This window comes from Choristoneura fumiferana, chromosome 6 (assembly GCF_025370935.1).
Source record: "Choristoneura fumiferana chromosome 6, NRCan_CFum_1, whole genome shotgun sequence".
Classification (NCBI taxonomy): domain Eukaryota; kingdom Metazoa; phylum Arthropoda; class Insecta; order Lepidoptera; family Tortricidae; genus Choristoneura; species Choristoneura fumiferana.
Genome location: NC_133477.1, coordinates 1,918,389 through 1,942,926, shown reverse-complemented (window position 1 = coordinate 1,942,926; position 24,538 = coordinate 1,918,389). Strand labels below are relative to the sequence as shown.

The following is a 24,538-nucleotide window of genomic DNA, read 5'->3' as shown; positions in this document are numbered from 1 at the left end:
TTTAAGACATGCTCACCTGGGTACTCGTCTACTTGCATATCGTTCTTTACTTTATGTTGCTCTGGTACTTCTTTCGCAATAGTTTTATTGTTACTATCCTGCGTTAAAAATATAGGCTGACCAGGAATTATAAAAAGTCGGTCAAGTGCGAGTGCGAGCGACTCGCGCATGAAGGGTTCCGTACCTCCGTACAATGTTTTAAAAACAAAGTTCAGTAATAGTCTTTTGTAAAAAAAATTAATACAAGCTTTTTTCCTGGCGGTACTTTTTGCCCCTGGTTACCAAAGTAGGTAGTCGTCAAGACGAATCAAATGAGACCAAAATCGATGCAGTCGTGTCGTTTTATTACAGAGTTCCTATGGCCAACATCTAACTTCATCCAGGGGTTGGACACTCCGCAGTTTAGGTACGTTTGGCCGGCGCACCCAACCATTGGGTGCACGGCAGTGGGTTGCTGCTTAGCTCACATCCTGGACGCGTCGCGCGTGATTTGTGTAGGTACCTACCAACTTATTTTTTTTGCAAACTATGACTTCGAAATTGTTTATGGCTGTATAAATAAAAAGAGGATAAAAGAATCGGAATTATCATTTTTCAACCTTCCGAAAGATAGGTATTGAAACGTAAGAAAGCCATTTTCTTGCATTTAATTTAAACCATCATATAGTTAAATACTCTGTAAGAGCAGTGGCGGATTTATGTTTTTTATGAGTGTAGGCCACTTTATATCCGCCGCCCTATGTAACTTTCTAAAATAATATGAATTGAAATCTGCCGCCCCTAGGCCGCTGCCGCCCCTAGGCCGCGGCCTATACGGCCTATTTATAAATCCAGGACTGTGTAAGAGTAGTAGGTGCATAATGAGAACAAGATTGTTAGGTATTACAAGGATTTTAGGGCGTCTAAAGGAATATAGTTTTGCTACAGGTAGGTACTTATTTAGTAGATTTTCGTATTGTTTACAATCAAAGTCGATTCCTTATTGATTGAATACCGTTTAATTCACCTAAAAGTAAACACTTTAGACCCATTTTAAAACAAATTACAATTGCCTATAAGTAACTAAGTTTGCTTAAATGTTTGTTTATAAGTAAGTAGGCACTTTGTCAAGCCAATATAAAACAAACTAAACAAAAATATCACTAAAGATTGACCAAAGAGGTACCTACTACCAAATGGTTGCTGTTGCTGATAAAATATTGTTGTTTTGTAGCTTTAGCCATTAAAGTTTATTTACTTTTTTATTAAAGGTAGCTTATTGAATTCATATTAGTACCCACTGTTATCTTTATTCATCGGCGAGTGGGAACCCTGTGTTCTTGGCGCCAAACCGGTTTCGAGTCAATGGTGCCCAACGGAATATGAACGCTCGTGTAACATGATAAGTTTCAATTTCGCGTGCAAGTCGTAAGAGTAGGCAACGATTTATACCTAAACTTGACTTTTGTTCGAGAGAGTCCCTTCTGTACGGTAGTACTATTAAGCTACGGCTAGCTAAGTACTATTGCTTATTTATGTGTTGTTATGGTATCCATCTACCTATCTATCTGTTTAGATTTGTTGTGTATGTGTATTGTATGTGTTAGTTTTATGTATTCTTGATACAGCTCTGATCTACTGTAAATTGCACCACCTGCTAAAATGTATTCCTTATTTCTGTCCATTGTAAAGGTTGCCTGGAAGAGATCGCTCTGAAGCGATAAGGCCGCCTATTGCTTACCTTAGAAAATCTCTATGTATATACTTGTTTTCTCTGTACTGTTTACTGTATTGGTGTGCAATAAAGAGTTATTGTATTGTATTGTATTGTATTGTACTATTAGTTATTCTGTGTCTGAGGGCAGCATTTCTTACTATACGAAATGCACACTACGTTGACGCGCCCTGGTTTCGCGCGGGTCGGGTGTAGTTTTTGGGAAATGGAGCTGAAAATGTGTGTGTGAACATTATTAGAGATTGATTAGAGACCTTTTTAGAGTTCTGTGACCAAAGCATAAAAACGGGACCCTATCACTAAGACTCCACTGTCTGCCTGTCTGTCTTTCACTAGGCTGTATCTCATGTAGACGTGTGCGCCGATTCTAAAGTCTACGGCGGCGGGCGCCGGTCAAAAATCGGCGGCGGCGGCGTGTTTTCGGCGTGATTTCGGCGCGGAGAATTTAAATAGAACTGTTTAATTTGTAGACTAATTTTTTATAACAAGATTAGATAAAATGTACAGACAATTGAAGCTTTAATTGACGCGTCGCAGCGGCTGTAATTGTCACGGACAAATATCATTTTCTCCACCCGTTTTGGACTTAAACGGGACCTTTTTTCTTCTTCTCTTCTTTAAGATTCACCGTACCGGTAGAACTCGGAAGCTCTCGGAGTATACCCTATGTATGTATGAGTAACCTTATGGCTGAACGACGCTCGCTTCGACTGCAGTCTCCCGATGATGCTGAATAGACAAATTTCGAAATCCTTGCGACACGATATTCGTACCTTTAATACTGCTCGTGTTAAAGATACGATTGAGTGGAATAAAGGCTCTAAAGTGTTCGCAAGAGATATGTCTATTGGGCAAAATCAAATGAAAAAGTTGAAGAGAGATGATGGCAGTGTTAGCGTGGACTAAAGCGGAAGTGTTGAGGGAAATCGAGGAGTTCTTTGGACGGCTCTACGAGTCGGTCACTAAGCCTGTTTTCAGCGCGGCGACTCAAGACCCAAGAGCCAAACTGACCCGACACTATACAGAAGATATCCCGGACATCAGCCTGTACGAGATAAGGATGACCCTGAAACAGCTTAAGAACAACAAGGCGCCGGGTGAGGACGGAATTACGTCAGAGCTTCGGAAGCCGGGTGGATCACCGGCTCTTAAAGTCCTTCAGAGGCTCTTTAATTCTGTCTTGCTCGAAGGCACAACGCCAGAAGCGTGGAACAAGAGCGTTATGCTGTTGTTCTTCCTTCATGAAGGGCGATAACACCCTATTGAAGAATTACAGGCCTATCTCGCTGTTTTCCAGGGTCATTTTATGTCGTCTCGAACGCAGGGTCGATAGCTTCCAGCCAACCGAACAAGCCGGGTTCCGAAAAGGCATACCGTAGACCACATTCATACGCTGCGGCAGATCATACAGAAGAACGAAGAGTATAACTTGCCGCTTTGTCTAGCGTTTGTGGACTACGAGAAAGCCTTTGATTCGGTCGAAACGTGGGCGGTGTTAGAGTCTCTCCAACGATGCCGTATCGTATCGACTACCGATATATCGAAGTGTTGAAGTGTTTGTATAAAAATGCCACTATGTCGGTCCGAGTACAGGAACAGAGTTCAAAGGCCCCCCTGCCCTGATGCCTGATGCCCTTGAAAAGAGGCGTAAGACAGGGAGATGTCATATCTTCGACACTGTTTGCTGCCGGTTTGGAAGACGCCTTCAAGCTTCTGGAATGGAAAGGACTAGGCATCAATATCAACGGCGAATACAACATCACTCACCTTCGGTTTTCCGACGATATCGTGGTGGTCATGGCAAAGTCGATGGAAGAACTCAGCACGATGCTCCAAGGCCTCAATCGAGTCTCCCAACGGGTGGGCCTCAAAATGAACAGGGACAAGACAAAGGTCATGTCGAATATCCATGTGGTGCCTACCCTATTTTGGTGGAGAATTTGGTTCTTGAAGTTGTTGACGCGTATGATACCTAGGACAAACCGTCCAATTAGGTAAGTCTAACTTCGAGAAGGAGGTCAATCGTCGAATCCAACCCGGATTGTCAGCGTTTGGGAAAATTCCTCAGTGTCCTAAGACGAAAGTCTTTAACCAATGTGTGTTGCCAGTTGCCAGTGATGACATATGGATCCGAGACGTTGTGCTTTACTATATGCCTTATAAATAGGCTCAGAGTTGCTCAGCGAGCTATGGAGAGCTATGCTCGGGGTTTCTCTACGGGATCGAATCAGAAATGAGGAGATACATAGAAGAACAAGGGTCACCGACATAGCCAAGCGAAATAGCTCGTTGAAGTGGCAATGGGCAGGCCATATAGCACGGAGAACAGATGGCCGTTGGGGCCGAAAAGTTCTCGAGTGGAGGATGACATTGTAGTAAAATATAGAATGCTTCGAAAGTCAGAAATTCAGTTTTAGAAAACATTTTGAACTCGCGCCGATTTTACGCCGATACGCTGATCGGCGGCGGCGGCGTCGAAAAAATGGCGGCGGCGGCGGCGGGTCGGCGCGGCGCACACGTCTAATCTCATGACATGAACTGTGATAGCTAGACAGTTTAAATTTTCACAAATGGTGTATTTCTATTGCCGCTACAACAATAAATACTAAAAACAGAATAAAATTATTATTTAAGGGGCCCCCGTACAACACACGTGATTTTTTTTGCATAAATGTAATGATGTTGATAATATTTATTTGTATAAATGTACTTTAAAAATAAATAATTCAATTAAAATAAAATAAATATTTAAGGGTTTAGGTAGATTGGCACTTGGCCGTTTTTTTTTACTTTGCCCGTGCGAAGCCGGGGCGGGTCGCTAGTATATAGATAGATACATAATTCCAGAAGCAGCATCCTGCTTTGATAAGCATTTACTGAAACATCATTATATTTTAGTCATTTCAGTTTATCAAGTCAAATACAAATCACTTCAAGTCCACACAAAAGTAAAAAAAAATGAATTTCTATTACAATATTTGCATTTTCATATTTTATTTGGGTTCGATTGGTAAGTGTTTAAAATTAAAATGATTTTCTGTGTTCTCATTGCTTTTCTTTCAATAAGTTGAAAGTGTTATGGTACGAAATGTGTTAAGGAGGCATTATGGAACAAAACCAGCGAAAAGCGTGTCGGACACGCCCAGGGTAGGGCCCAGTAGCTTTAACGAAAAAATCAAATTATATTTTACTAAGGATTTCGTATTTCCGAATACCGAATCTTCCAAGTTTAAGTATGTTTTATACCATAGGCATTTACTCTTAAATTACTAATAACTCTCAAGCAATCTTAGCCGCTATAATTTTCCTTATATATTTGATATTATTATATTTACTACCATTCTGAATTTTTCCAATTTTTTTCACCCAGCGGGACGCTCAATTTAATGAAAATTTGCAGTTTAAAGTTAAATATTTCGCAAACAGATCACTGAATAGAAAAATCGTCTTATCAACCCCCCAATAGTTTAAAAAGACCTATCCACTCTACAGGGATAGTCGAAATAAAATAACACCCACACTGCGTCTAAGGTTTACACACCGAATTTTTTTTTTTACTTTCTTTTTTTTACCAATTTGTTGGCGTGACTGATAATGTATTCATGCAAATAACAGATTTAGTACTAGACTAACGGTATCTGAGCTTAGCCGCGGACGGACAGACATAATAGTTGTATGATATTTTCATGTTTTTTTTTCACTGCTTTCTCCACCTTAGAAAAAACGTTTTTTTACAACACTACAGTTAAACTTTCTCTCGTCTACATTCTGCAATCCAGATGGCAAGCAGTTCAGGTTCGATTACCAGTACAGCCAGGAGGCGGAGGGTTGGTTCAAACTGCACCAAGTACCAGCCACTTGGAACGACGCCTGGCTGAAGTGCTTCCGTGAAGGTAGGTTCATCCACTGAGCTCAGTTTTAAACCAGTTCCGTAATATTCATTCATCATCATCATCATCATCCCAGCCTATATACGTCCCACTGCTGTGCACAAGCCTCCTCTCAGAACAAGAGGGCTTGGGCCCAGTGCGGATTGGGAACTTCGCACAGTACAGGTTTCCTCACAATGTTTTCCTTTACCGCAAAGCTCGTGGTAAATTTCAAATGTAATTCCGCACATGAATTTCGAAAAACTCAGAGGCGCGTGCCGGGGTTCGAACCCACGACCCTCTGCTTGAGAGGCGATAGGTCAAACCACTAGGGCAGCACGGCTTTTCCACTAGGCCACCACGGCTTTATCGGCTCCGTAATATTATCATTATGAAATTCACTAGTATTTAGTTTATCCTATCCCGAATCGGCCTTTTCAGTTACGAGCGCAAGTGTCATCGTAATGCTGTGACATCTGTAAAAAATGTCAAAGCCCATTATTATAATCTGTGTCGTGGTTATCTATTGTTTGCCCGAAAGTTATATGCCATAATTTTATTTGCCCGAAGTTCATATGCCCGAATGTGTCGTTTACTAGAAAATTTATTTGATATATTCTTATTTTCCCGAAAATTAGATGTCATAATGATACGAATGCAATACGTATTGTTTTCCATATTATTAAGTTAAATAATATTATTTAATAGAATACTCAAACGCCATACTATATAGTATTTATTTTGATAATGATTGATTAAAATTGCTTTTGTCTATTACTAATCTATCTATTATTTTTATTACCCGGGCTGCTATAAAAAAATATTATGGGAAACAAAGGTTCTGTCAATTGATAAAAATGGTAAACAATGAGTAGTGAAAAATATTTTATAAGAAACAATATTATGGCGGTTGAATATTATAGCACATGAAATTCGGTCAAGTGAAGGCACACCCTGTGTCGTAAGGTACAGTCAAGGAAACTGAATCACGTATCATAGTGGAACCTTTTCATATTAAATTTCACAATGATTTCATTGGCAGATGTATGGGATGTCACCTTCACATTATTAGCACATAGGTTCCACCCAGGTACTTGATTTAATATCCTCGGCTGTACATAGAGATATGTCGATAATGCTACCCAAAAGAAAAAACAAGGGCCACAAGAGTCATTGGTAAAACGAAAATACTTTCTTTTCGAAATCCCTTGTCTAAAAATGGTTTTATTAATACATAATTTAATATATATAGAAATCTACACTATTTAGGAAGAAAGTAAGAAAAATAAACACACGGTCGCAAAAATACTACAACCAAACAGAGCTTGTTTTCTTGCATAAATTCAGAGAAATGAGTGTACGAAGAAAGTACCTAATAGGCGTATAACGGTATAGGCGCATACGCATGGCGCCGGCGCACAGTGGTGATTTACGAATCTCTGAGAAGAAAACAATAATCTTAGTAATTATAATAAAACAAAGTCGGGTTTGTTCGAACACTTATAACTCTAGAACGGCTGGACCGAATTTTATGATTTTTGATTTGTTTTATTTGTCTCCGTCCCGAACAGGAGAATAACTATTAAAAACATTGGAAAATTTTACGAAAAAATAAAAGAAAAAACATTTTCCCATACAAAATGTTCATGGGTTTCGTAACTTTCAGTTCTAGACCACGTACCCACACACTTACAATAAGTCAGTTATTTTATATTTTCCGAGAAGAATATTGCTGGGTCCATAAAGGCCGGGGCACCAATTGTCTACTTCAGATAAAAGTAAAGTGATTTATTACAATAACATTCACACATAGTAGTAGTATAAAAAACCTCGAGTCCTTGCGTCTGCCACCATCGGACTTGATTTCAGAGCATGACATGAGTGCGTGTGAGCTAACTTTGGGGGCGGCAGACGTGAGCTTGCCTTCGGAATCCAAAAGCTTAATGGTTACTTGACCTGAAATGTAAATTTCAGTTTTTTTTTTATTTATGACGGTAGAAGCAGTCTACACTTCCACTGAACGTAGATAATAGTTAGTGTTTAGTTTTGTAACTAAGGGACCCCATACATCCCTGTATTATTATTTTTTTAATTAATTGTATACTTACTGTAGTTTTTAAGTATTTTATTTGTAATTATTTTATGTTGAAAAAATATCTTTCTGCCAAGTTTCTTGCGGCGCATTATTCTTGGCAATGATGGTCTTTCCGAAAGCGCTGGTAGTTTAAAAAAATGACTTGTAAAAGTGCCCATTACGGCCTATTTACCGAATAAATGATTTGAATTTAAATTTATTGTTTTTTGGACTGGAAGAAATTAAAATGGTGATAACAAATTGACAGGTGCAGTCCTGGCGTCTCCTGAAGATGCCTCCATGCTGGCAGCGATGAAGACCCTGACAGCCAAGCTCGTCAGATCCTGCGGAGTCTACACCGGCATCCATGCCACTTTCTCGAAAGGCGACTATTTCACCATCGAAGGTTCCTTTAACATGTTATTTTAGGGTTCCGTATCCAAAGGGTACGACCTGATTACTAAGACTTCACTGTCCGTCTGTCTGTCTGTCGCCAGGCTGTATCTCATGAACCGTGATAGCTAGACAGTTGTAATCTTCACAAACGATGTATTTCTGTTGCCGTTATAACAACAAATACTAAAAGCAAAATAAAATAAATATTAAGGGTGGCTCCTATACAACAAACGTGATTTTTTGCAGTTTTTTTTTCTAATGTCTAATGTTGTATAGATAATGGTACGGAACCCTTCGCGCGCGAGTCCGATTCGCACTTGGCCGGTTTTTTGTTTTTATTTTTGTAAATATTCAGTTATATTTATAGTGACCCCCCCATAAGTCAGCATACATGCAGGCAGCAGTAGGCATGGCTTGTCCCGTGGGATTAATAAAACGGTTTACAAGAAATAACTCATTAGCGGCTAACTTCACTTTTTTTATTTATTTTAACTATTCAGAGATTTTATCAAAGTAAATTTTGAAAGAAAACTTTCATCTAGGTACTTCTTATTGTCGTATCGATCTAAATCTTGGTATTTATACGTAATTCTGGACAATACAATAATATATATAGTACCTACCATCGAAATGATAATGACGGAGCCAGGAGCTGGAAAGTGGAACTTAAAAACTTAAAGAAAATAGTTAACCAAAAGTAACGCTAAGTGCTGTCGTCCGTTTAATGACTGAGTTATTATAATTAATGGAGCGCTACATGTAACAGGCTACAGGCCAGTAAAGAAGCCACGTTTTTCCCAGGAACTCCTTTATCCAAGATCCCTGTATCCTGGGCACCTAATGAGCCTGACAACTTCGAGAACGGCGAGGACTGTCTGGTGCTGCTGCCCAATGGCACCTTAGCAGACGTCGCATGCTCTGAAGTCTACCCTTTCTTCTGTTACAAGAAGAAGGCTAAGCACATGTTCCTCGCAGGTTGCGGCACGGTTGACAACGGTAAGTATTGTATAATAGTGGAAACACAACATAACTTCTTAACTGGTCTTAAATTAAAGGAGACGGTGACTGTATGACTTCTCTTTTTCAATACAGCTATTGAAATACATTGAAAGACATCATTTAGTTCACAAAATACGGAGCCATTGCTTAACCTATGGCCAATCAAGCAGAGGATCTTGGTGAAATAAACCCACAGAACCCACATCTTAACGCTTGGAGTTTAGCTTGACATGTTTTCGGGCTAATCCATAGCCCTTCCTCCCAAAGCACACGTCAAGGTGGCTACTGCATAAATAATAAACATTTATGTTGCTTCAAAAAAAAGTGTCCGTTTCGGTGTAAAATTCGCGCTGTCTCTATCACCGTCTGTCTAATTTACCGCACAACATTCTTAAGCTAATCCTTGCTCTGTCCAGGCTACACCCTCGACACGAGAACAGGAAGCTGCTACAAGTTCCATCGCCTGCCGCAGAGCTGGCCGCGGGCATTCGCCGCATGCGCTGGCGAGGGCGGACACCTGGCCATCATCAACAGTGACGTGGAAGCCCAGGTCATCAAGGATCTGTACGCCAAAAACCCTGACAGCCTCATGCCCGGCGCCTTCACCAAACTCTCCAGTCACATCGGATTTTGTGATTGGGGTGAACGCGGACTTTGGCTCACCATACATAGTAAGATATTTTTGGGCAATCTATCTATCCCCCCACTAGCTCTCCACCAGGTGGACTGACGACATCGTGAGAGTTGCGGGAAACCGGTGGATGCAAGTGGCGAGTTGTCGTTCATTGTGGCGTTCTAAGGGGGAGGCCTTTGTCCAGCAGTGGACGTCTTCCGGCTGATGATGATGATGATGATGATGATCTATCTATCTATCTATTTATGAGGCAACCGAGCAATATAATTAATCCCACCAATATTATAACCACCACGGTTCTGCAGCGCTTCCGCCATGTTTGCGGGAGCTCGAGTGGACAACTTTACTGCCGTCTTGCGCAAAAAGATGGCATCACTTTTAATTAGGATACGTGGCAGCCCAAACAGTCTCCAAAGACATTAGCTGTAAGAAATGAGTGCTCAATTATGCAACACCTAATTAAAAATACCCTTTCACTGGCTAGCTATAATTACTAACATAGTCTTAAGGAAATACTAACAAAATTTTTGGATCAAGTTGTCTGAATAAATAAAATTATTATTATTATTATTATTAGAGTTAAAGCGAAAATGTGTAAGTCTGTTTGTCACCTCATCACGTCTAAACCGCTGAATCAATTTAGATGAAATTCGGTACCTATACAGATAGTTTGAGTCCCGGAAAATTACATAACTAGTTCCCGCGTAATAGCAATGACCGAATTCTACTCGGACGGAGTCGTGGGTAACAGTACCTACACACGTATAATGATAAAAATAACAATTGGAGCCATTAGGCTGAATATTTGGTACACATTTGCCTACCCTGTTGCTGGTGCTAGCAGGTGCTACTACACGCTACTGGGTACTGGCTGTACTTCTTTTAACCTCTATTTTGATGACCCCGCTTGTATCCACAGGCCAAACCTTACAAGAAGCGGGTTACGACAAATGGTCGAGCAGCGAGCCAGCAAACAGCACTGACACCAAACACAAGAACGGAGAGTATTGCGGGGCCGTGCATAGACCTGGTACTCTGAACGCCATTTGGTGCGACCTACCCACCCCTTTTATCTGCGAGAAAGCTCCAGATAGCCTCATCAATGATGAAGACCTGTAAATTGATTAACCTACCGATATATAATGTATCCGCATCAAATTCGTATCTTGTTATATTCGTCATAATTTCGGCGTAATTCAACCAACTTTTCAATGTAATTCACGAAACACGATTACAATGTTATACACACCGTCAACCGTTTTCTTAATTTAAAAAAAAGGAGCATCGGGTTCATGTCGACGATAGTAATCTCTGGCAACACACAATTAATGGTCAAAAAATACATAAGTACTATCGTGACCTACCACTAATAGGTATTACGTAACTTCCTGAGCGCCGTCAATGAGTCGGTCTTTATCGGTCGGTTATTCCCTTGACTCTGACTAATTATATCGTGTTTTTAAACCTCATTCTTTTGTATTTGTAAAACTAAAAATAGATGGACCTATCTACTTTTACTTAAATAAATGTTGCAATCAAATCAACACTTTTTTATTATATCCAAACCAAGTGTTTAAACTACATTGAAGTAAATTACAACAATAATATAAAACAATATTAACAAAACTAAAAAAATATATAAGTAAGAGTATCAAAAATCACATCTATCCGTACCTTCCTTGTTAACATCACAAAGCTGGGCAAAAGATTATTTTCTCATTAAATTTACATTTCATCTAGAAGCGAGTGCTTAATTTTAATTTAAATTAGTTAAGCAGTTTGTTCTGATGCTGCGAACGCCTCGATCGACTGGCCTGTGAACAATATTTCCATTATGTATGCTAGTATCCTTTCCTCGAGGTATTTTAAGAGCTGGTAGACATTTAAGAATATGAAGAAAGAAAGAAAATATACTCATCGACACAAAATTTGGCCCACTCTACGTACAAAATTACCTGAATAATGTATTACTGCAAACATTTGAGTTAATTTAAAATTTCCTACTATGTGTCTACTGTGTGTGTGTGTTTGTTATTCCTTCACAAAAACGGCTGGACATATTTGGATTAAATTTAGTATGTAGATAGCTGGACATCTGGAATAACACATAGGCTACTTCTTATCCGGATATTCCCACGGGACAGGGATAAAATCTTGAAATTTCAACCGCTGGGTTAAGTCTTGAAATTTTGGACAGTTGTTCTTAACACAACCTCAATGAAGACCACGATATAAATTTTGGTTATACCCAGGGGAATTTAATGAAATCCCGGAATTTCAATGGTACCAGATCGAATATTTACGCGTGCGAAGCCGTGGGTAAACTCTATTGTATAATAAAGAGAATACTTTTTAAGGTCTAATGTTTTGCCGCTCAGTTAGTTCATAAGTAAACGGGTCAATCAAATAGTTAGTTTATGTTGTTCTGTCCCGTAATTCAGGAGACATAAGTGATAAACTTTGTTAGAAAAATGTTTGCAATGTAAACTATTAGCATTATGAGATGAGCCATGAAGGAATGGACTTAAAACTATCACAGCTCCCAAATTTTGGTGGATTTGTAACCCATACAATCACACTTTTAATAAATAAGTGGGTAGCTCAGATGTTAACATAAAGAATGCCTAGAACCTCGCCTATTGAATTAAACCCGGATTTTTAATCCCATGGAAAAAAATGAAAACAAAGTTTCGTCATTGTCAAAGTGACATTTCAGGGGATCTCAAGGTACGGGGCAGCTAGAATATTATTTAAAGTTCTGTTGTTATGTTTTTTCTCTATTTCCGATAAAAAGCCAACTACGGGAGACAACTTATAAGTCGTCCTTTGAACGAAAAACAACGGAAAACGTAACAATGAACAACTTAACTACAATTAAACATAGCAAAAATGTCAACAATAAAAAAATAGTAGAACAAGAGTCAATGGAAAATTATTACGAATTCAGTCTCGAATGTTAGTGCATTGAGTGACGTCTCGCGTCAAGCGGCCCACAGCTTAAAAACCCTGTTGTAATACCAGGATAATAAATAAATTATGCATACGAAAACAGTCTTCTCTTTGTAAATTAATATAATCAGTGTAAATGCTATAATAAAGATTACCGTCAATAAATTAAAATATTTTATCTTGATTATCTAATTAATACAGTTTTTTAATGGGAAGTCAATTTCTGACAAATGTGGAAACAATGAGTGTCTTGAATTCTGCAAATATTTTTTGATAGCGGCAACACCTTTGTTTGCATTTTTTCCGTGGGTTTAAAAATCCACCTTTAAATTTGAACTAGTTGTTCAGATCTTTCAACTCCGTATCACTGGTTCTTTGCGTATATTGACGTCAAATGAAAAATAACTCTTTCGTGTTGTAAACTACAAGTGTACTCACTTAATTGATCCAATTTCTTTAACATATGCACAGCTGGGTACTCGTCTACTTGCATATCGTTCTTTACTTTATGTTGCTCTGGTACTTTTTTCACAATAGTTTTATTGTTGCTTTCCTGCGATAAAAATACTATTTTATAAGTACTTATGACTGTTGCAAGCAATAACTAGGAAGAGATCTGCACCATCTAATATCAAACCGTTCCACACACAAAATGTGCTTGTTTACTAAAACAAATCTCAAAGTCAGTTATAATACCAGAAAATATTTCACCCAAAAACTACCCAATTTAGTTTAAGTAAGTAATTTATTTGACCAAGAGCGAGTAGTAATACAAAGCAAGAAGCCCTTTAAGCAGAATATCTTGAAATTAAGATGTCCAAAAATGAAAATATAATATTTCTGTGGCACTTCGCTGGCTTGGCTCACGCGGTATAATAATGGCACTTCTCCTTATTTTATTTACAGTATTAGGTCCATGGTTGTAGAGTCCATATTTATTTATTTATTAATCTAAGAGCCCCCTAAGACCGCATTCTTTCTATCGGCTGATAGTTTACTCGTATAAGTATCCATGATACATCTTTATACTGATTAAAAGCCCAACTATCGGCCGACAGAAAGTCTGCAGTCTGCGGAGGCTCTAAGGGTCAATTATGTTGCTCAAGGGATTTTTTCAAAGTAGTAACGGTATGTAGAAATTGAAATGCTTTGGAGTGACTAGAGACCGGATCATAAATGCTACAAATATGCATGAAAACCGTCAAAATGTGCAAAGTTAAAATACTTACTCATTTGTAATAACACCATTCCACATCCACTGAGGTAACAAGCAGTATTCGAGTTTGGTAATATATAGGCTCTATATGCAAATGCATTATGCATATTATTATAATCCGGTCTCTAGGACGGTCACACGTCGAGCCACACTAGTTAATAACATATTATTAATTATGCCAATTTCTCTTAGTTTATTCTCTAATTGCCACTTAGAAAAGTATGCCTATGAAATGAATCTTGTATAAGTCAGTTTGAATAATTATACGAGTCGAGACTATAGAGTTCCATTATCTAAAGATTCATTATATCCTGAAATCTCAGGATTTTGAGACTCTTCTCAGGATTCCGGCCGGATTTTGATAATCTCGGGAAATCTCTGGATTTTTTGACTTTTTAAAGTAGCTTTAGGCCTTGGCTGCCGTCAAGTAAAACATGTTACCGGCGTGACCAGCATGCCACCCATAGCCGGCTGTTTTCGGACGAAGTTCCAGAAGTCGTTGCACTTCTGCTCCACGCCCTCATTGTCGCCAGGTTGCCGGTGGAAGTCAATGACCAAGTGCTGAGGTCTAAAAGGCTCGCCACAAACCCGGCCTGAGTCTACTTCTGCCGCTCTTGAGAGAATCTGAACAGTAAGGTTTCGGTTACACCACAGAATCCTACTACTCGTAATATTATAAATGCGAAAGTTGGTGAGTGAAGAAGTGAGTTGGTGAGTGAAGAAGTGAGTTGGTGAGTGAAGAAGTGAGTTGGTGAGTGAAGAAGTGAGTTAGTGAGTATGTTTGTTACTCCTTCACGTTGAAACGGCTGGACCGATTTGGATGAAATTTGGTATGTAGATAGCTGGACATCTAGAATAAAACATAGGCTACTTTATATTCCAATATTCCCACGGGATAGGGATAAAATCTCGAAACAACAACTGGGCTTAGAGTCATGAAATTTGACATGATTGTTTTTAATGCAACGTCAATGAAAACCATGATTTAAAAATCCCGATATTTCAATTTAGTTGCTAGATCTAATGATTTACGTGTGTAGAAGTGAAACCACGGGTAAACACTAGTAAAGAATATAAATGAAGAAAATTGTAACTTGGCACTGACACTTGGGGCCGTAAAAGTAAAATTCTTGGAATTAAAATAAAAAATACAAAAAGATTCCAAAAAAACAATCTTAACATGGGGCGAGCCTTTTGTGTTGCACTTTTGTGTGACATTTTGAAACTTGCATTATGTTATTAGTTAGCCAGGACTTAGGCACTGGAAATTACCTGGGGGGTTTCGATCGATGATTTACTGCCTTCAGACGGAGGAACAGCGTCACACGGCATGTTGTTGAGGCACTGGCAACACAAGCAGCTCAGGAAGAAGGTCACCCAGTCCGTGACCACTTCGACATACCTCCACAGCGTAAGGAACCTCGCAACTAAGGGATGAACTGAATATGCACTTATCGTGAACATTAATGGAACATTTTCTTCGAGCTTTACGAATATATCTAATCGAAAAATGAAATCTGCAAAGATCACGATTAAGCACTAAATAAAGTATGTTGTTTCTTTAAAAAAATATGGCTCTGTCCATCGAGGACAATTTTGCCAGTGTCTAGTAGTTTGTGCCGTTGTACGGTAAAAAATTCTAAAAAACGAAATATGTAATGGTGGATGAACGATGACAGCGCGACCACTAATAAATTTTTAAAACGATCGAAAAAAGGTGCCCAAAAATCATAAAAATGTGTCATGTCAATAGGTTATAAATTATGTCAATATCTGAGGAGTTAATACTATTCTGTAAATTGTCTATAGTGTACTGACAAAACTACAGCTTTGCGGCCAAGTTGTAGCAAAATACGGAGGCAAAATAATAATACCTAAGCGCTAAAGAGTTTCATTGGTCAAACGTTGTCTAAAAAACGGTTTTATTAATACAACGTAACACAATACAAGTACTTCTAATTCAACTAAAGTCAGATCTATTTAACCAAACGTGTATCTTTCTGATTTCATTTTACCAAGTTTTACCGATAGAACTCCAGTAGCCCTTATTTTCTTTTACTAGTCTCTCTCTCTCTCACACACACACACACACAATTAATAAATACCTAAAATTTAGGTTTAGGTGTTTAGGTCCTAAATAAATAAACCAGCGCGTTATATTACAACCACAAGGTGCAAGTTTTTATGCAACGTTAGTAAAATTCACGATGATTTTTTTACGAAATCCGGGACTTTTAGAGTAAGTACTATTATTTTATTCTGTGCTTTTAATTTAATTGCTAGGGCATGGTTTGCGCGTGCGAAGCCGCGGGTAAATGCTAGTATTATTATAAAATACATAATTCCATAAGCAGCATCCTGCTTTGATAAACATTTACTTAAACATCATTATAATAATATTTTAGTCATACCAGTTCATCAAGGCAAATAAACATAACTTCTGGTCCACACAATAGTAAAGAAAATGAATTTATATTACAATATTTGCATTTTCGTATTTTATTTGGGTTTAATTGGTAAGTGTTTAAAATTTTAATAATTTTCAACTCTTTCTTTCTTTCAATCGGTTAAACGTGCGATGGTGGGAAAAGATAGCGAAATGAATTGTGCAGGCACAATGGTATAAAAAGAAAGGTTACGGGGTTTGACGTCCTGATAGCCAAGAAGTTAAGAAGAACCTGACTACAAAGCTTGAGGCCCGGGGTTCAATCCCCGGTCGTGGCAGATATTTGTATCAATAATACGAATGTTTGCTCTCGATTCTTGGTCGTGTAATAAATATGTATGTGAGTATGTAAATATTTATGTGAAGTATGTTTATCCGTTGCCTAGTACCCATGGTACAAGCTTCTTCATCTTTTAGCCACTCAATATAGTTTGCGCAAAAGCGTGCAAACGAAAAATTGCCCATTCAGCGATTTTGAGGTTTTTCAAATGCCTTATTAGTGTCTAAATGCTTACGTTTTTTAAGGAAAAACTAATTTAAAATATAGATAAACTCTTACTCTGATGTATAGCGGTGATTTCCATTTATTTCCGTCAGCGTTTTTTTTTTACCAAATCATTTTGTTAGTGAGGTTTTACAAAAATACGCGTCAGAGCTGTCTTTCATGTGAAATATTTCCATTATAACCCACCACAAACAGTGTAATTTTAGTATTTAATAATAGAAAATATAGTCTTTTAAGACATAGAGTCATCACATGTATCAAAATAATAGTTATTATTATTCCAATACCATTCTACAAAAGGTCTAAATCGGTCTACTTAATCATTTTTTTTCTCATTTATTAGAATGTATTTGCCAATAAAACAATTTTATTATAAATCTACAGGAAATTTTTAGTCTGTAATATTCTCGAGGTGCCGTCTTCGTGAGAAAGGTCTTGACCCCCGCTCTGGGTCGTTTCTTGATGCAAAGGTTTAACGCAGCAAGCGCATTGGGCACCTTCGCGCCTAGTATGATTACTGTATTATTTGAGCCGATTTGAACTATAACCATACCAACAAAAAGTTGGAAACTTGTTTGTCACTTCAAAGTTCAATATCTCAAAAACGGCTGAACCTATTTTGATAAAACATATCTAAGAACCATCGCTAGAAAAGCTGCTATCAAATAACAACAAACCGCATTCAAATCGGTCCAACCGTTTAAGAGCTACGGTGCCACAGACAGACAGACAGACACACACACAGACATACAGACACACATAGCGGTTAAACTTATAACACCCCTCTTTTTGCGGGGATTAAAAACCAGTGCCGCTGCTACTGTCGAATATTTACGTTATGGTGTTATCCTCGAATGTACTGGCATTGTTCTCCAGATGGCAAGCTGTTCAGGTTCGACTACGACTACTACCAGGAAGCTGAGGGTTGGATGAAGCTGCATCATATCCCCGCGACATGGAAGGACGCTCGTCTACGGTGCTTCCGGGAAGGTACGGATTATGGAGGGGAGCACGTAAAAAAACATGATTGCCACAGACATTACACATACGAAATATTAGGTACATTGGGATTAAACGTAGGTATAGAATAGAATATTTATTAAATGTCAGATAAATAAGTTTCTGTTAAAAATGTAATTTTTAATACAAGCTTTTTTGCTGACTGTACTTTTTGTTGACTGTACTTGCATTGTAATTTAAGCTGCATATCAGTATCAGATTTCAAATCGGTACTATTAACCATTGAGGAGTTCCCTCCTTCGGAGACGATCCTGGTAAGACCACCAAGATGTAACTACCAGATTACTTTATTGTCACCAAATTTACATAAGTATGTCAATAAGGTTAAATCAAGTATATGTAATTTCAGGTTAATTGGATCGCTGAAAGTGGGTCAAATTTAGTTTCCAACGTAAGTCCCAACAAGTCAAGTCAACAAATAAGCAAATAAACGCAAACGCCATATCAAAAAAAAAGTAAATAAACAGGGCAAGCTAAGGTAGGGCAGGGTAAGCTTGTAATAAAAAAATGATCCAATACATGTTAGTAAAATAAACAAAAAAATAATTAATTTATAATTGAAATTCACAATAAACATTCATATTGTTTTACATTACGATCGCGTACCTACGATTATTAAAAATTAAAATAAAATCGAAAATCGAAGTCAGTATAGAATTTAAATTAAATTAAATAAAAAAATAGATCTAAGCATCTGAAGGATAAAAAAATAGCTTAAGGTATGCTACGCCGATATTGGTTTTCGGCTGGTAAACTGAGATGGACACAGGACTGGGCAAAGTGGCGTGAAAACGAAGAGACCTTTACTCCACAGTGGGTGATTTGTTTGTTTGATGCTAATGTTTTGCTTTCTCTTCATCAGGCACTGTGCTGGCGTCAGCTGAAAACGCCCACATGTGGGCAGCCATGAAGAGTGTTTTCAAGAACTCGCAGGCGACTGTGCCATGCGGCATTTTTACGGGAACACACGCGACATACTCAAAGGGCGATTTCTATTCCATTGGAGGTAAGGAAATTATTAATTACAAGTGATTTTATTGTATGATCCAGTGTCACAGTTTCCCCTATGACCTTCATACGTCCTGGTTATGAGCGGTCTCAGAGGATAACAATGACGGTCAAAACAAGGTATATTAAGCCTTTACGTGGGCTAAAACTAAAAATCACTTGTTTTTCCAGAGACAGGTTTGTTTTGCAGGTGGCTACCACCATCTTGCTCGCTAATCCTGCCGTGAAGCAGCAGTGCTTGCACTGTTGTGTTTCGGCGTGGAGAGCAAGACAGCCGGTGAAATTACTGGCACTTGAGGTATAGGTATCCCATCTTAGGCCCCTAGGTTGGCAACGCATCTGCAATCCCCCTGGAGTTGCAGGTGTCTATGGCCGGTGGTGATCTCTTACCATCAGGAGACCCACTTGTTCGTTTGCCATTCAGTCGAATAAAAAAAAGAAGTCTAAGCCAAAAATCTCCCAAAAAGATCCCAGGAATAAATAAATATACAAGACTTGCTCGTTTAAAGCTTATTATTATGTATATTAAATATCGTCGTGATTAAATCTCGGATGTTAAATTTATTTTATTATAGTCTCAGACCATTTCTCTAAGACCCATCTACATATAGGTTCTCAAAGTGAGCGTTCAATATCCATGGTTTTGATATTCTAGCGACTTCCTCAGCAAAGCGAAATTTCCTGCCAGTGTATCATTTTCACACAAATTAGTCTCACTTTCCACTTGTCAAGTTTGTTCCCGTGGCAGGCATCCCTCTGTCTCGCATGCCCGTGACGTGGGCGCCTGGTGAGCCAGACAATGCAGACAACAGCGAGGACTGTCTGCTCATGCTGCCCAACGGCACCCTCGCGGATGTCAACTGCTCCGACGTCTACCCCTACGTCTGCTACAGGAAGAAACAAATAAACATGCCCGTGCTGAATGATTGTGGAACTGTTGATAATGGTAAGCATCTGTAGTTTTAGCCCACTGAACCTTGGTCCTTTTGCACTACTATAGCGCAGACAAACAATGAAAAACGTTTACGTTCTGAAATAGAAAGAAAGAGAATCATTTATTTATAATAGCAGTGACACATTACACAGGTTAGAAAAATACATAAGTATATGCCGTTATAAAAAGAATACACTTAAAATAGGTAGGTACTTATATAAATTAAATACATATTAATTGAAAACAAATATTTGCATCTTACCTCCTAACATTTTGCAGTCCGGTTCTATAACCATATGGTTGTCCGGTCATCAAATAACTATTTTATCCATCTAGATACAATTAAGCATTGTTATGTTTGCAATAGAATACGCTCTGGACTGTCGCACGGGCAGCTGCTACAAGTTCCATCCTGAGCCCCAAGTTTGGGGCAGCGCCTTTGCCACCTGTTCCGGTGAGGGAGGTCACCTGGCCATCATCAACAGTGCCACAGAAGCCCAGGTCCTGAAGGAACTGTACGCCAAACACCCCGCCAACAGCATGCCTGGCAACTTCATCAAGCATGTCGTCCACATAGGACACAGCGAATGGGGAGACCACGGCTTATGGATGACTATTCACGGTGAGCTTTCGAAACGACTCAGTGTGTTTTTAGTGTGGAGGTGGAGGACCCATATGTTGCATGGATGTACATAGCCATCGCAAGGTCACGGATGAGCAAAATAACTGGTATACTTTGTTGATATGGACCTCTGCGAAGTAAAACCTGATTCAAAAATTAACACAATATATAGGTACACTCACAAATTTTTGCGCGTAGGTTAGTACGAGTAGGATCATCTTGACCTATATACGTCCCACTGCAGGCAACCAGGCCTCCTCTCGGCATGTAAGGGCTAGGATCGTAATCTCCACGCAGGCCTGAATTTCACACAAAACATTGAATATCTTCGCTGATATGTTCAGGTTTCGTTCACCTTTAAGCTCATGGTTTTCTGATATTATTTTACACGTCGATCTAGAAAACCACAAAGGAGCCCAGGCTTGAAAAGCCATAGGTAACCACAAGGCTTCCAATACTCTATACTTCCAACTCCCTATTTCCAGGGCAAACGTTGAAAGAAGCGGGCTACAACGTGTGGGCGACTGGTCAGCCGGACAACTCGAGCAACCAGTTCTGCGGAGCGATGTTCACCAACGGCCAACTGGACGACGTCTGGTGTGACAGAGCCTGCCCTTTTATCTGCGAGAAGAAACCAGACAGTCTCCTGACTGACGATGAACTGTAAATTCTAGTCTTTTTAGAGGCTTTTACATACTTTTTATATGCAAATAAAATTTAAAAAATCAATATTGAATTGAATTTCTTTCGGTTTATATCTAAAGTCTCTTCCTGGAAACATTAAACGTAGATTTATTTAGTTGTTGTTGTAGTGTATGCATGATAATCTTTAGTAAATTATTCTTTTTTTTCGAAATCTCTATGATTGTATAATTTTAACTTTGGTAAATAAATCATTATCTTACCTAACTTATCTTACCTGTACATTTTTTTAAAGTTTCTCAAAATTTGATAAGACAGACTTTTCATTTGAAACCATTATGATAGAGAGAGAGAGAGAGAGAGAGAGAGAGAGAGAGAGACATTTATTTACACATATTCGATTTAAAAAAAAACATCGAATAGTATAAATTGGGACCCACTCAGCATAATGTTGCGGCAAGCCACAACGCTGTTTTTCAGTGGGACCCATTAAAACTAAACACATAAAATAAAGACATATACACACTAGGCTGTGACGACACGAACGCCAGCGGAAGGTAGTTCGCAAACAAAGTTATGTTCCGGAAGAATGTATGGCAACACTTGCTCAGTTTAAACATTTTCGAACAATTAAACCTTATCGAGTCAGGCCAGGATTTGATTTGGCTATTATTGCAGTGAATTATTAACAAGTTCAAAAATTATAATACTGTTATGCATCTCATAACCCTCCATAAACCATTAAACATCCAAAAGTAAAAGTAAAAGTAACATTGTTATGATAAAAGATTGGAAACACAGCTCAGCCCATTGCAAACCCGTTCACGATATCATTATGTGCAGGTACCGCCTTCATTTGTAAAATAAATCGAAAAAACTTAACGAAAAATTAAAAAGTGTGTGTCAAATGCGCTCAATGTACGTATTGCCTGAGAGTGATACCCCCGCCAGATGGGTTATTATTGGAGCAGGGTAAGCAGATTTTATTTATTTTTTATTTATTGAGAGCGGAGTCGCAGAGAAGTCGTGACAGAGAATCAAAGCAAGGTACAAAACACAGTTAAAGAAAAGAAGGCTGCTATTTTTATTTTTTTATTTTATTTTTGCGGTCCGAGGGTCACCAACGGTGCTGGCTGAAAATCAGCGCTGGGGTGTTTATTATTAACGCTTCAGCATTATGCTGAGCCAGTGTCCTATTCACAACCGCAATGACACATACTTTCCTACGTGTTGTCTATTTGTACTTAATACTATTGTTGTGTCTTGTGTTGTGAATAAATGTATTTTCTTTCTTTCTTTCTTTCTTTCTTTCTATTCGAGAAAAGAAAACGTCAGCAACTCAGCCAACCTTTTGTTTATCGAGAAAGTAAGCTTTGCATTTAGATTTAAATGTAAATTTTGATTTCAGCGCACGAATTGGAGGAGGCAGGCTGTTCCAGCACTTTGTGGCTGTGATAGATAAGATATATAAAATAAATTAGCTACACTCTTCACAGAGTGGATGTGGACGCCCGATGAGGATCACTAGTGAACCTTCCTGACGATTTTCTTGAGAAATTAATGTAGTATATCCACAGACCTTATATCGAGATAGACCTTAAGAGTTTACCTACCTTGCGTGTAAAAAGTTTGATCCACGGTCAAAGTTTTGTCCGACCTAAATGCGCGATGCGCTTTGAAAAAGCCGCCGCTCCAGTCGCGGCGGCACGCCTTTGAATCGGTTCCGCGCGCCTTTGAATCGGTACCGTGCGGTCTTGATTTCCCATCACTAAATCTCGCTCGTGACGTCATCGTAGGTACGAAAAATTCGACACGCTAGGTTCTCATACAGTTTGAAGCGCTCATAAGGTCTGTGAGTATATCCCTCATCTAATTTTCTAAGTTGGTTGTATTTTGTGGTAAAGCCAATAGCGGGTCAGTTATTTTTGCAACTGCTGATATTGCAAATACATTTATTCCTTCGTTCTTTCAATTTGCAATATGAACTCATTTTAAATTATCAGCTAATTTAGACTGTTTTTTAAATGTGGAATCATTTTGGTAGGTACTTGTTCCAGTACAGATATGAAGCGTCCGGTTGATAAGTTCTCATTGGGGAATCCCTAAGCTCTCATATTGTCTTTACCTATTTGTACATAATTCATTAAAACGTGATATTTTTTAGCCCATAGCGATATACACTCTTTATACACTATCCTCCTGAGTCCTACCTTTTTTAACACATGTAGTACTTTAAGACGACGTGGTTTATCAGCTTTGTTACTTTGGACATTATTTTAAAATTGTAAGAATTCTTTATTCAGTTAACAATTTGTACTGTATAAAGTACATTCAGAACAAAGAGCTACTGCCCACTCATCAAATTAGTCAGATCCTGATCCTTTAGTTGTCTTTTACGACTCCCACGGGAAATAGTTGGGTCTATCTTATTCTAAAACCGAACACGGCATGAACTAGTGTAACGTAAACTTTCATCATCATCATCAGCCTAGAGCAGTCCACTGCTGGACATAGGCCTCTTCCAAGGCGCGCCACAACACTGTCTTCAGCTCCTCGCATCCAGCGACCTTCTTAAGGCCGTCCGTCCACCGTGCCTCAGGACGCTCTACACTACGTTTTCCCGTTCCGTGGTCTCCATTCGAGGGCTCGTATACTCCACCGTTCATCGGTACTGCGACAGACGTGGCCAGCCTGACGCCACTTCAGCTAACGTAAACGAAAAACGCGACGAAACGCGGAAAAAGAACGTAACCTTTGAATAATATAAAATGCAATTATCCAAAAATATTTATTTCATAGCACAATAATAAAAGTAAATTAAACAATAACTCGAACATTAAAATTATTAAAATTATCAACCTACATTCCTACGCTTCCTAGATATATTTCGGCACTGTTGAAAAAACTTATTTGATATTAAAAATACTACATGATGACTTTCCTTTGCATTATGCAGTGGGTCAGATTGGGGGCGTGTCCTGGCGGCTTCATTGACCTGATGAAATCGAAAAAAAAAAAGATCTGAGTGAATCAGGCGAAACTGACAATGTAAGTACTCCTCCAATAATTGCTGACGAGAGCATTCTCGCTGCCGAATACCGTGACTACTACAAAGAATGAGGATTTCTGGGGCAGGCCAGTCGGCTCAACTTTCTCACGTACTAATAGTTAAGCAATGCCCAATTTATTTCAAATAAACAAGAAGACGAGGGTAGTTTTACGCCGCCGACAGCCGAGCCAATGAACCGAGCTGTGAGAGTACTGACGCGTAGTACACTTATCGGCTTTCCGTTTGCCCCGCCTTCAGAAGGAAACACGGATTGGTCGAAACATTCAGGCACATCTCGCTATTAATACGTTATTGAGTCTTGCATCTATTTAAATAATTATTTTATGTCTGACGGCGTTTAGTTTCAATTTAAAGATCTAGTGGTGTTCTATCTAGTGATGTCCTTGACCTTGGGACGGCAGTTCCAGCAGTCGACACTGTCGACGTGTCGACAGTGGCTT

The 24,538-nt window shown here is 38.8% G+C and overlaps 2 protein-coding genes across 2 annotated transcripts in view; one reads left to right on the top strand and one right to left on the bottom strand.

Moving 5' to 3' along the window:
- LOC141428463 (macrophage mannose receptor 1-like) overlaps window positions 1–21,122 on the top strand; it is a 28,945-nt gene extending 7,823 nt beyond the window's left edge. The window contains exons 7-18 of the mRNA XM_074088458.1: window positions 2,591–2,811; window positions 5,494–5,607; window positions 7,926–8,063; window positions 8,855–9,049; window positions 9,469–9,723; window positions 10,606–10,801; window positions 15,159–15,262; window positions 17,679–17,792; window positions 18,685–18,828; window positions 19,579–19,776; window positions 20,132–20,386; window positions 20,872–21,122. Of these exons, the coding sequence (XP_073944559.1) occupies window positions 2,591–2,811; window positions 5,494–5,607; window positions 7,926–8,063; window positions 8,855–9,049; window positions 9,469–9,723; window positions 10,606–10,801; window positions 15,159–15,262; window positions 17,679–17,792; window positions 18,685–18,828; window positions 19,579–19,776; window positions 20,132–20,386; window positions 20,872–21,053 (2,116 nt within the window). The 3' untranslated portion in view covers window positions 21,054–21,122. The remainder of the gene's footprint in view (window positions 1–2,590; window positions 2,812–5,493; window positions 5,608–7,925; window positions 8,064–8,854; window positions 9,050–9,468; window positions 9,724–10,605; window positions 10,802–15,158; window positions 15,263–17,678; window positions 17,793–18,684; window positions 18,829–19,578; window positions 19,777–20,131; window positions 20,387–20,871) is intronic.
- Window positions 10,996–15,394, bottom strand: LOC141428813 (uncharacterized). The gene is made up of 4 exons (XM_074088830.1): window positions 15,124–15,394; window positions 14,293–14,475; window positions 13,074–13,188; window positions 10,996–11,500 (listed from the first exon to the last, which is right to left on the bottom strand). Exons 1-4 carry the CDS (start codon window positions 15,313–15,315, stop codon window positions 11,457–11,459), a joined length of 534 nt encoding a protein of 177 aa, XP_073944931.1. The 5' UTR covers window positions 15,316–15,394; the 3' UTR covers window positions 10,996–11,456.
- Window positions 21,123–24,538: the final 3,416 nt, after the last annotated feature.